Source organism: Camelus bactrianus, chromosome 16 (genome assembly GCF_048773025.1).
Source record: "Camelus bactrianus isolate YW-2024 breed Bactrian camel chromosome 16, ASM4877302v1, whole genome shotgun sequence".
Classification (NCBI taxonomy): domain Eukaryota; kingdom Metazoa; phylum Chordata; class Mammalia; order Artiodactyla; family Camelidae; genus Camelus; species Camelus bactrianus.
This window is the reverse complement of record NC_133554.1, coordinates 57879338-57891490: the sequence shown is the minus strand read 5'-3', so window position 1 is coordinate 57891490 and position 12153 is coordinate 57879338. Positions and strand designations below refer to the sequence as shown.

The 12153-nt window shown below is 59.5% G+C and overlaps 1 protein-coding gene across 2 annotated transcripts; it reads right to left on the bottom strand.

The window, feature by feature from the left end:
- Positions 1-3654: 3654 nt before the first annotated feature.
- On the bottom strand, positions 3655-10321 carry ENPP7 (ectonucleotide pyrophosphatase/phosphodiesterase 7). 2 transcript variants are annotated; one of them, XM_074343833.1, is made up of 7 exons: positions 10247-10321; positions 9872-10165; positions 8610-8755; positions 6803-7429; positions 5868-6135; positions 5089-5186; positions 3655-3999 (listed from the first exon to the last, which is right to left on the bottom strand). In XM_074343833.1, exons 2-6 carry the CDS (start codon positions 10122-10124, stop codon positions 5104-5106), a joined length of 1377 nt encoding a protein of 458 aa, XP_074199934.1. In that variant the 5' UTR covers positions 10125-10165; positions 10247-10321; the 3' UTR covers positions 3655-3999; positions 5089-5103. The 2 variants fall into 2 exon arrangements, with proteins under 2 accessions (XP_074199934.1, XP_074199933.1); XM_074343832.1 differs by having other exon boundaries at positions 9872-10279.
- Between the last annotated feature and the right edge of the window lie 1832 nt (positions 10322-12153).

The window sequence follows — 12153 nt, the reverse complement described above, 5'->3', positions numbered from 1 at the left end:
GAAGTGACCCCTCAAGGTCGAGCTGCAGAGAGGGCGAGGGAACTCGCGGCCCGCTGGTCACAAAGGGGAGGGGGCGGACCAGCCTGCTGCGCGTGCGCGGACCGGGGTGCGACCCGTTTGCGGGCTGTGCGGAGGCGTGAGACCGCAGTGGGCGGGTTCAGAGCGCTTATCCTCCAGCGTCCAGGTCTTGAGTGGGTGTAGGGTGAGAGAGAGAGAGTGTGTGTGTGTGTGTGTGTGTGTGCGTGTGTGTGTTTTACGTGTATTTATGCTGTGTGTGTCTGGGATGTGGATGAGGTGGTGTAGAGTGGAGGGTGCATGCGGTGTGGGCAACACGTGTGGAGTGTGCGTGCGTGTGTGTGACGTGTGTTTTGTGTGTATGTGGTGTGCGTGGCGGTGGGATGTGGTACGTGCCGCGCGCGGGTGAGATGAGCGCGCGGCGTGTGAGGCTTCGTTTGACAGTGCACGGCGTGCGTTTGCGGCGCGCGGGGTTCGCGTCGGATCCTCCCTGCGCCCCCGGTTCCGGGCTCGGTGGACCGCTGCCTGCGGAGTGGAACCTCCCGCTAAGGCTGCAAGGAACGCATCGGGTAACCATGGCAACAGATGCTCCTGCAGCCCCTTGTGGCGGTGGGAGGCTGGGGATGCGTCCAGGGAAGCGCCCAGGCCGGGGTCCGGATGCGCCGCCCTCTTCGGTGCCCCTGCTTGCCTGGGGGACCTGGGACCTCTCTCCCGCTCTCTGCAAGCCTAGGGTGGGGTGGGGGGCGAGCGATTCCTGCGGTCTTGCCTCCCAGCGAGTCCAGTGCGCGAAGCACTTACTTCTGCAGGGCGGCGGTGCTTAGGATCTTGCTCCGGGGAGACGAACCTGCGCGTTCCGCAGGTGTCTGGGACGCGTCGCAGGCAGTTGTCGGGTTTTATGACCGGTAGGTGCTCCTGCTGGGCTCCAGGACAAATGAAAAGACTGCGAATGGGCTGAAGGGAGCCCCCGCCTTTGAGACAGGCTCCTACTTTTCAGCGGCGAGGGGAGCAGCTCCCTGGGTTCTGGAAAGCACTGACTCTTTGCCTTAACAAGTAACTCCTCTGCGGGAAAAGGCTGGCCAGGCCCACCGGGACTGAACTTGGACATGTCCGTGCTCCCCTCCCACCTCTGTCCAGAGCCAGCTGGTGGGGGACACCGCCTCAGTTCTTATCCTCTTTAACACGAGGATAGACCAATTTTCTTTCTTTCTCTCATTCATTCATTCATTCATAACCTTTACCAGGTGCAGAGATTCTCAAGGGCGGTGCCAGGGCCAGCAGCATCAGAATCACCTGGGAACTAGGGAGAAATGCAAATTCTCAGGCCCACTTCCATACCTGAAGACTTAGAAATGTGTGTGTGCTCACACTCACACGCACAGCATCTGATCTGACAAATCCATCCCAAGGCATACTCAGACTCGAGAACCACTGATCCAGGGTGATCCGGGTGGTCCTTGTGCTCAGCATGGGGCTACAAGATCCCTCCCCTCATAGGATCCTAGAGCAAACCTAGTATGGGAAGTTGTAATTCTTTTCTCTCAACTTCCAGTATTTCGCTTGGGGCTCCATTTAAAACTAGGAACAAGGAAACAGAAATACTCCGTGACCGCTTCCCCAAGGCTGGTCCAAGGAGGAGTGCGGCTTTTTCAGAGGAGGAGGAGAAGTTGGAGGAATAGGAGATTCTGAATTCCTTTCTACTTCGGAAGCTGCTTGAGAAAGGCTTCAAGGGATATTGAGGAGCCCAAGAGCGCCGCCTCCTGGTGACAGCATGCAGGGCAGGCTCTAAAGCACCAGGCCTCCTGACAAAGGGGGCTTTCTCCAGCCCAGTCACACACCCAGCCAGCCATGAACTACTCAGACGGTCCATCCGTTGCCAGCACCTAGACTGGCCACATTCAACAAAGGCTCTGAGCTGACACGCAGCTGTGTGTGGACCATGTATAAGTGAGTCCCCAGTCATCTCTACTTGACTCCAGAATGCTGTGCACGGCTTTGTTCAGCTAGGCTTCCTCCAGACTCTGTTTCAGCTTGGCTGATGCTGAAAGGAACTTTGTACAGCAAATTACAATGTTAGTTTTCAGTGGTGTCCTGGAGTTGCCTGGTAGGTAGCTGAGAAGGGTGCAGGGCATGTATGAAACGCAGTGTATTTCTGTGAAGGGGCCGGGGGAATCTTTGGACATCAGTCATGTGGAGGCCTGAATGCTGCCTTCCAGAAGCATCCTGGGCTGGCCACACGGTGGGAAGGGAGGAGGCGGCAGGAGGAGTGTGGACAACCTCTAGCAGGTCTGCCTCTGGATAGCCTCCTTTATTATTTAAACACTTTGTCACGTCCACCAGCCACCTGTACTATTATTTGGTCAACATTTTTCTTTAAATCAACTCATTCTTTTGTACTTAAGTTACTTTTAAAAGGAAAAAAATTTAAAATAACACACACAAATGGAAAATAAGTAGCACTCATCCAAACTGAGGGTGATCATAGAAAAAAATATATAGCAAATAAAACAGTGCTGTCATGTTCCGCCCTGATTCTGTTGCCCACCAGAGCTCTGGGCCTGGGTCCTCTCTCCGTGCCACAAAGGGAGGTATTTAAGATTTGGTATCACCAACCAAAAAGTTTCTGCTAGAGAAACAAGAAGGTTTGGAGATGAAAGGGAGACGTGACTTTTTTGCCACATGATACCTTGTCTTTTCATAACTCCTAAAACATAACACAGGGCCCTTCCGTGGGCCAGGCCCTGGCAGTTTGCAAATAGTAATTCATTTAATCATCGGACCAGCCCCTCAGGCAGGTACTGCTATTGGTCCTGATTTTACAGGTCAGGACACTGAGGCCCAAAGGTGAGCACTTGCCCAGGGCTGCGGAGTGTCGGTGAGTGAGTGCTGGGAGCTGCTTTGAACCTGGCCATGCCGCTCAGGGTGGTGCCCCCTCTCCCAGCTGCACAGCTGGGAAACAGGCCCACAGCTCACGGCCCACCTCGGCTACCGTGTTCCTGGCCCACGGAGCTTGTTCTGTGAGTTGGTCAACCACCGGGACTTTTTTGGGGGCAGCAGAATACTTAATGTGGGACACACCAGGTTATTTTCCTCTCTTTTCTCGCTCTCTTTGTCTTTTCTGTTTGAAAAAGCCAATCAAGAGCGATTCTCAGAGTAGCTGTCGGCCGGGCCCTGGAGAGTCGGCTAGGCTGACCGTGGTCATTGTTCGTTCTCAGCGGAGGGCTGGGGTCTTTTGGAGACCCGGGGGTCGTGGTGGCTGTGCTGGCACTTGTGAGTGCTCGCGGACGTGGATCCGCAGGGAGACCCCACCTGTCCCCTCAAGCCTGATTTGGGACTATCCAGACTCGGAAGCTGGTGAGGGTGGGATGAGGGCCACAGGCGGTGCGGGTGCACTCATCCTTCCAGGAGAACTGTTGGATGCGGGGCCTGGGAGCCACGGGGTCTTTCTGACCAGGCAGGACTCCCGCTCCAGGCTGGTGGTTGGGCAGCTGCGGAGGGCAGCTTGGATGGTTACTAGAGTGGGATATGGAGCTCAAGTTGTAGTAGAAGCCAGAGGCCCGGGGAGGGGAGGGGAGGGGTGGGTTCATATCCGAGGAACAGGCAGATCCTGACAAGCCCGTCCTTCAAAGAGTGTGTCTCCCGTCATACAGCTGAATTTATTGTCACCTGCCCGCGAGCTCCAGGGTGCCCTCCAGTGGCCAAAGACAGGGGCGCCGTCCGTGGGGCAGGTTCTCTGGTGGGAGGAAGGAGGGCGCGCCCTGTGGGTCTGGGGGCCATGGATGGGTGAGTGGGCCTGGGCGTCCCAAGGGGTTATATGGCCAGCACCAGAATGGCCAAGGTGGGCTGGAGCTGTGGGGACGTGGAGGCATGCAGGCATTGTCCCCCGTCAGTTGAGGAGACAGGCCCGTCTGTGTCCAAAAGACCATCACAGCAGGGACTGGAGCGGGCCCTGTGGCAGCTTCTGGAGGCTTCTTGGAGGAGGTGGGCCTGGAAGAACAGTTCTGTGTTGGGTCGGGAAGAAAGGAGGGGGAGCGGGGAGGGCGGGTCTGGTGGAGGAGATGAAGTGGAGGTGCCAAGAGGGAGGGAGTGAAGGGAAGTCGGCCGGGCAGGGGAGGGGGCGGGAGGCACACAGGGGCCCCCACACCAGGCAGAGACCGAGGGGGCCCCTGTGGGAATTCCTGACCCTCGAGGGCACAGGGCAGTTAGCGCTGCTTTCGCTCATCCGCGGCAGACCACGGCACGCCCCTGCGTGACCTCGGCTGGGGGCTCCCTGCTGCCGTAAGGTGACCCCCCCACCCATTCCCTTGGGAGCTCATCGCGTACTCATCCTTGTATACCAGCCTCTGAGCACCCCGGCCTCCTTTCCCTCCCAGAAACACAGGAGCCAGTCCCACCTCAGGGCCTCTCACTTGCTCTTCCCTGCCTGTAATGTTGACCCCAGGGCTTGGCGTGGCCGGCTGGTCCTCATCATTCAGGCCGCCCCCCACTCCCCACTCCTCCTTCCCCAAGGCGACCTGAACCGCAGCCCCCACTCCACGCCCGTCTCCTCTCTGCTGTTACTGCGGCCTCCTCTATCTCAGGCATGGATTTGTTCTCTGCATATTATCTGTGTGCAGGGCCCGGGCAGTCTGGTTCACTGTGTATCCCCAGGGCCCAGACCAGAGCCTGGCGCCGAGCAGCTCCCACCGTGTCGTTTTAGAATCAGCGCGTGACTAGCTTCTGTCTTGGCTGCAGGGCTGTGACACCACAGGGCAGACATGGGGCTGCCATGCAGCGAGCGGGTGTTCTAGGAACCCCACCCTGCAGTGCTCCCCCTAGACTGACCCACCGTGGCTCCCAGTCCTCCCTCATCCCCTGGGGAGCACAGAGACCTTGCAGGCAGAAGGGGAAGGGCTGGGGAGAGGGGAGGGCTCCTCTCTCCTCTGGGTTGTCTGCTTTGGAAAGACTGCTTCAAGTCCACAGCAGAGAGGCTGGCAGGGTGGGCCCGGTGTCCCGAGGACTGACAGGGCTGAGGCATCAGGCTGGAACTGCAGGGAGCATGGCCCCACCCTCCCCTCGGCCTCCTGGGCCTCTGACCTTGAGCAGTGGGTGTTATGCAACCTTGGCCAGAAGAATTGCAGCCACCAGTAGTCCTGTCACCAAGTGGGGCCGGCCACTTGGCAGGAGGGCGGAGCCTAAGGAAAGTCGGAGGACCCAGTGAATGAGGGAAATTGGAGCGTGTCCCCTTCCTGGCTCCTTAAAGGTGAGTGAGGTGCCCTGGGCCACCCCCACCGGCCCCCTGGTTTCATCTCTCACCATCCCCGCTTTGATCGCCTGTCCCAGCTGCACTGGCCTCCTGGTTTGTGATCAGTGTGACCCCTCACAGTCCCTGATCAGTGGCACCTGCCCACCTCTAGCCAGGCGCCCACGGGGCTGCCACCTTGCCAGCTTCCAGATGACCTTTGCCCCTGAGATGGGTCAGGATAGGGGTGAGGGTGTGTGTGGAGGAGGCGGACAGAGGAAGATTCCAGGAAGGAGGCCTCACATGGCCATGGGGCCTGGAGGTGGACTTCACCTGGAAGGCTTGATCCCACGGGCAAACCGCCAGCCCCTCTGGCCCTCAGTCTCCCCACTTTAAACAAGGTGCTCACATACGCCTGCTCTCCTGCCCAGGCCGCCAAGATGCACAAAGTGCTCCGTATGGCGTCAGGTGCTGTGGGAATGTCAGGCACTCAAGATGTTCCCAGGAGCCAGGGACAGGGAAAGAGAAGGCGACCTCAAGCAGCTGGCGGGGCACCCTGGTCGCGGCTGTGCAGACACGCACCGCCTGCAGCCGCCTGGAGGCGCGTGGGTGCAGGGGGAGGGCAGGGGTGCACCTGAGGGGGGCGTGGCCAGCGAGGTGCTGGGGGCCGCGTCGCCGGCCTCCTCCCGGAGCGTGGGCAGCAGGGTGCTGAGGAGCCCGTCGTTGGCCTCTGGCACGATGCCCAGCAGCCGGCACATGAGCTCGTACACGTGGACGCTCTCGAAGGGCTCCACCTCCAGGCCCCTCTTGAAGCTGGGGCCCGTGGCCCGGAAGATGGTCTTCATGTCCATGAGCTTGTTGTCGAAGCCGTGCTCCCCGTTGTTGAACTGCACGTTCACTCTCTGCGGGCAGGGGGGTCCCAAGTCCTGGCTGTCCCTCCCAGCCCACCCCACCCTCTCTGACAGCACCCCCTGCAGTGCCGCCTCAGCAGAGGACCCCTGGAGGGGGTCAAAGGGGGGCAGGAAGGGTTCCGAGCCTCCGTTTCTCTGAATTCTCAGCCCCCAAAGGTCAGTGGCCCAAAGAGGGAGCCTCAGTAAAGACCCAGTGACACGAATGGAGACCCCAAGTAAACAGGGTGGAGCTTCAGCCCAGGGGCGCGCACCAGGCCCCTTCCTGCTGCTGGCTGCGCAGTGCGGCAGTTCGTCCTTTCCCTGCTCTGTCTTGCTTCCTATTCAGCCCCCCTGGGCTCTCTGTTCTCACCTATTAGCTCACCTTCCCACGCTTTCCCTTTTACACACACACATACACACGTGTGCACACCCACACACAGATATAGGCACGCATGCACACATATGCACACACATACAGGTACACAGTGCACGTCCACATGCACACCCACGCCTATTGCAGATTGTGGGGGTGTCCCTTTGGTGGCTGACACTCCTCAAATTGGGGTCTGGCTAGAAACAGGGGGTGTGCTTTTTACAGAAATGGAGAGACCCTGCAGCTCTGGGAAGTGCCTGCACCGGCAGCAGCCCCGGGTAGTGCCTGGCACCGGCAGGAACTCACCCCGTGGATGACATAGCCGAGGTCGCTGTACATGAGCAGGGGGGTGACCCTGGAGTGATTGGCATAGTGGAAGGACTTGGGGAAGTTCTCCTTCTTGTAGACGTGGAGCCGGGGGTGGGCATCCTTGAGGACCTCGTACACCTTCTCCAGCATCCCTTCCTTGGGGAGCAGCATGCCGTTGGGTCCGTAGTCTAGGAGCTCGAACTCAATGTCCTTGAAGGAGAAGTTGGAGACCTTGTGGAGCTCCACCAGGTCGCTGGCGTTCTTGTTGACCGTGCTCATGCCGTGGTCGGACGTGATGATCAGGTTGAGGCTGCTCTCCAGGCCACTGAGCCTGATGCGGTCCCGGAGGTAGCCCACCGTCCTGTCCACCTGCATCACCATCTCCTTCCTCTCCTGGGACTCGGGGCCGTACCTGTGGCCCGTGGAGTCTGGCTCCCCAAAGTAGAGCGTGACGAGGTCCAGGCCCTCCTGCGTAAACCACTCCATCACAGTGTCAATGTTGGCCCTCCACTCCGCCTCATCCTTGTAGTTGTGCAGGAAGCCTTCCTTCCGGCTCAGCGTCACGGCCTCGCCTTGGTAGGTGACATTCCCGCCGGGGTAGAAGAATGAGCCGGTCTTCAGGCCCTGCCGGGGAGGGCGGTGTCAGCGCCTCGGGCCGCCTCCCGCCTGCGCCCTGCCTGTCCCGTGCGCTGACCCATCTGCCCCCTGCCTGCCCTCCGCCTGCCTCCTCACCCAGCCCTGCTCCAGCTAGGACCACAGGCCTTTGTATTTTCTGAAAGGCCCTTCCTAGCTCTTATCTTCTGTTATTGGGCTGATACTGATTTTATAGAGGAGAGAGCAGGTGCCCAGTGGACTCAGCACTAATGAGATAGTGGATATAAAAGGATCCCCAGATATGCTGTGTCCTCATCGTCACTGTGGCCTTAGGTATCTGCCCTGAGGCTGAGCTGCCCATGAGCCCTCCCCTTCCGGCCTGCAGCCCGGCTTCTCCCTGCCGTGTCCTTGTCCAGCTGTGTGTCCATCGGTCCCCCCGCCCACCCCCTGTGGCCTGCCCTTTCAGCCTTCAGCCTGGCCATCCGTCTGTCTTTCCATAAATCCAGTGCTGTTTCAGTTACAGATCCATCTGTCCACACATGCCCCGTCTGCCCGTCCAGTCCCTTAGGCCATTCTTCCTCGAGATGCCAAGTTCTCGGCTACAGCTTCTGCCAGTGAGCCTGGTGTCTGGTAGCTCCTTCTGGAGCGAGCGGACTCAGCCTGAGTGGATGCCCTGCCTGTGAGGTGGGTGTAGCTTTCAAGGCTCATTCCGGGCTCCCCTTGAAAATCTCTGAGTGTGTCGCCAGGAAGCCCCAGAGCACTGCAAGATGCGGGGGTCTCGGGCTTGTCATGCGGACGACCCACCTCTTACCCTGCCCTCCACCCTTTAGAATTTAGCTGCCGCGCCCTGAGAGGCACACGGGAGGGGGCGGGGTGAAGCCACTTCATCGTTCCCTGCCTTCCTGCGGAGTTAGGTCATCTTCCCTGTGGCCCCCTTTCCCACCGGTGTGGGGCGGCCCAGTTTTCCCTCGGGCTGGGAGTATGGAGCAACCCCTCCGGTCTCAGGGCTCCAGGGAGGACTGGCAGGCTCTGGGTTTTCCTGGGCAACTGGCTCCCATCTTCCGAGGGACCCCACTCAAACCACCCCCACCCCCGTGTCAGGAGCGGGGACTCCCAGGGCGGGGACTGGGCCTGCGTGGATCTCGGCCTCGTTGTCCGGGCCCCCGCCCACCTCCCCCGACGGCCCGAGGGGGTGCGGGCAAGGCGTTACCTGCCTCTGGGCCGTGACCCAGATGGGTACACTGCCATTGTCCCACCACCCCTGGACGCCCAGCGTGGTGTGGTAGGGCAGCTTCAGCTTGCTGCTCGTGTTGTAGAACATGTTGTGCACCACCCCGTGGTTCTCGATGTACTTGCCTGTGGGGCGGAAGAGCAGAGGGGCGGTGGGAGGGCAGGAAACAGCCAGGGTGGCGGGAGGCCCACGCCGCCTGGGGAGCCTGGGCTGGGCTCCGACACAGCCACGTTCTCCGACCCAGAGATTCTGCTTCCACTCTGAGCAGCTTATCTCGCAGCTAAACGCACACAAACGCGCAAGTACACATGTGCCAGGATATCGTTTGCAGCCTCGATGGTTTTAGCAAAAGGTTGGGAGCAACCTGGCTGGCTGTCAGGAGGGAACTAATTAAATGAGTCAGGGTCTGGCCATGAAGTAGGGTCCCAGGCAGGAAGATAAATGAACAAAGAGGAGCTCTGTGAGGCATCTTTTACTATTCTTTTTTTTTTTTTTTCGCATGGAAACGCCCTCACATGAGTTCAGAAGGCACAAAAGCGGGGGGTGAGGAATGCCCCGCCCCCTCCTCCGCATCCCCATCGGGTCATATTCTGTAAGGAGGGGACGTGCAGAAGGGAGGACCAGGTGCTCCGTCTGTGTGTGGAAGGGGCCGTGGTCACAGAAATGCTGGTGTGAGGATGAGCCATCTGTACCGAATAGCACGCCCCAAAGTCACGTCCACCCAGAGCCTCAGAATGCGATCTTGTTTGGAGATATGATGTAACGAGCTCGGTTAAGATGGGGCTTTCTGGATCGGGGTGGGCCTTAAACGCAAGGACAGGTATCTTTACAAGAAGAGGAGGGCTATACACGGGGAGCAACGGAGTGATAATGGGTTGGGGAGTGAGCAGTGGGAAGAGCGGGAGCCTCAGGCTCATCTCTCCTGTCTTTCTGAATCCTAGTCACACTCACCTCCTCCAGAAGCCCTCCTGGGTCGCCACCCTGGTTGTAGTCACCGTTTAAACTGAGACACTAGGTGTTTTTATCTACCTTCTATTAGCTGCCACCAACAGTGAGGGTTGCTGATGACCCCCCTTGGCCGAGCGGTGTCTGCCCAGTGAGAGTGTCCCCTCCTTGGTCTCACCTTTGTCCCTGCACCACACACCATAGGACAGGCCCTGTGCATAAGCTGGGGCTCCCTCTGTTGGTTCCCTGGTTTCTCAGCACCCCCACCCCCAGGCCCCACTGAGGCCGACACTCACCAGTGACCAGGGTGAAGTGGCAGGGGCTGGTCAAGGTGATGAAGGCCGGGGTCATGTAGCGAGCCTTCACCCCTTCAAGCGCCATGGCATCCAGGTTGGGGGTGTCCACGTCCTGGTCGTAGTTCCAGCGGAAACCATCGAAGGACACCAGGAGCAGCTTGTTCCGGGAGCTCAGCTGGTGGACGGGCGCTGCCACTGCTGGAGCCAGGAGGGCGGCCAGAGCCACGGCGAGGAGGACAGCCGGGCGTCTCATGATGGATGGGTTCTCCAGAGACACGAGTTCCAGGCAGGTTCCTGCCGAGGAGCAGAGCAAAGTCCTAGGGTCACCAGGCAGCTCGTATCCTCCGCGTCTATGAACCAAGACTGTGCACGCACCTGCGCCTCAGAGGGACTCCTGCCTCTGGGTCCGTGCCACCCCCAGCCTGGCCCTCAAGGGCACCTGCCTTTATTGCCAGCGGAGCCCTCTGGGCTCCATTCCCCGCCCTCTGCGTGCACAAGTATCTTTATAGGGAGGACGAGGATCAGGAGAGCAGGACAGACGCCTTCATCAGGAAAGCCTGTGTCCCCACCCCAGCTCTCATAGCAACTCTCAGTCCCTGTGCCCTGTTCACTCTGCCCCCAGAGCACCCTGATGGGGGCCCCTCCTCCCGGCCATAATTTGGGGAGGTCTTTGGTGTATGTGGGCCAGGACTGGGGGGTGGGCTGCTCAGGGTCCAGGGTCCATGATGCTGGCCTTGCCCATGGGGAGCCTCAGCCTTGGGGCACGCCTTTTCCCCTCCCTGCCTGTGTAGGAGGGATCCTGGGATGGGGTGGGCAGAACTCCAAACTCATGGCCAAATTAGCCCCTACTAGGCCCCCTCCTCAGGCCCCAGGGAGCCTCAGAGGAGTGCACAGGCGTAGGCGACCTCATTGTTGGATTTTGTCAACAAAGTGCTCAGAATGGGGACCTCCCTTCTTACTTTCTGCTCATGAGGAGAGCGGGGTGCGAGAGAGAGATCCTGAGTCAGTGTGCGGTGTTCTGTCTCACTCACTCACTTGCCCTCTGTGTCTTTGTCTCTATGCCCCCCACTCCCCACCTATGAAGCACGTTCTGGGGGCCAGGCACCGTTCTGAGTTCTGGAGACGCAGCAGTGGACAAGGCAGACGGTGTTCCTGGCTTCCGTTTTTGTGGTTGGGGACACACAACATAAAATAAATAAGCAAGTAAAACGGCAAAATAGAGTCAGCAGAAGGAAATTAAGCAGGGAGATGAGACAGAGCATCTGTCTGGCGGGGGGTGGCGGGTGGGGCAGCACCGGGGGGGGGGCGCTGGGCCAGGGGCCGGTGCGAGGATGACTGAGGGAGTGATTCTGGGGTCACCAGCCAGGGAGGTGGGTCAGGGGCAGGCAGGAGGGCAGCAGGGCCAAGTTCTGGGGTCTGGGGGTTGTGCTGTGGAATCTGGCATTCTTTTGCAGCACAGGGGGAAGTCCTGGGATGGATTTACGTGAGGGAGGGACATAAACTGATCTAACATTACGAACACACGCACGCACACACACACACACACGCCTCTCCATTTGCAGGACTAGTGGCCCTGAGGAAGGAAGGGAGGTTGGGTGTTCCACACAGAGGGGACTGTTGGTGTCTGAACCAGGGTGGTGGCTGATGGAGTGACAGGTGCGGAGGGAGTTTGGAGGTTTGTTGGAGGGATTTGCTTCCAGATCGCATGTTGGAGAGAGAGAAAGAGGGTAGCCATGGGAGATGCTTTGGGTTCCTGCCCGGACGGCTGGGTGCAGTGCCTTGTATATATCCCACTGGGCGGTCAGAGGTCAGAGGGCAGGTTGAGGGCAGAGCATTCTATTTTGGACACCGTTCATTGGAGGTGCCCATGAGAAATCTGAGGGCAGGTGTCAAATGGTTGGAATGTCCCCGCTTAAATCTTCTTCAGCTGTAGACCTGCTGGCGGAGGTTCTGCCCAGGACTTGTGCTTGGCTGGCGGGAGGAACTCATCGCCCCCAGCGTCACAGAGGCCATCAGCAGCCCCCTCTGGGGTGAGGCAGTGTTTCTGGGACCCGGGACGCCAGGGTGCAGATTCTCGGGCCTTCCCCCAGTCCGTGGAGCCACACTGGGTCGGGCGGCAGCAGGGGTCCACGCACAGCCCCGCCCCTCGTGAGTCTCAGGACACTGCAGTCTGAGAGCAGAGATGGTCCCCACATGGACTCCTACAAGCAGGGCACGTGGGGGCTGCGGTGTGCCGGCCGAGAACCAGAGGAGCTCCAGCTGGTGAACCGGCCGGTGTGGGC

What these genes read in the sequence shown, in the direction of transcription:
- ENPP7 (XM_074343833.1), bottom strand. Translation starts at nt 10,124, where the DNA reads ATGAGACGCCCGGCTGTCCTCCTCGCCGTGGCTCTGGCCGCCCTCCTG. An exon ending in GGGTCACGGCCCAGAGGCAG is followed by an intron (nt 7,430 to 8,609) that starts GTAACGCCTTGC and finishes CCTCCCCGGCAG; the next exon opens with GGCCTGAAGACCGGCTCATT. An exon ending in GCTGGCCACGCCCCCCTCAG is followed by an intron (nt 5,187 to 5,867) that starts GTGCACCCCTGC and finishes GACTTTCCTTAG; the next exon opens with GCTCCGCCCTCCTGCCAAGT.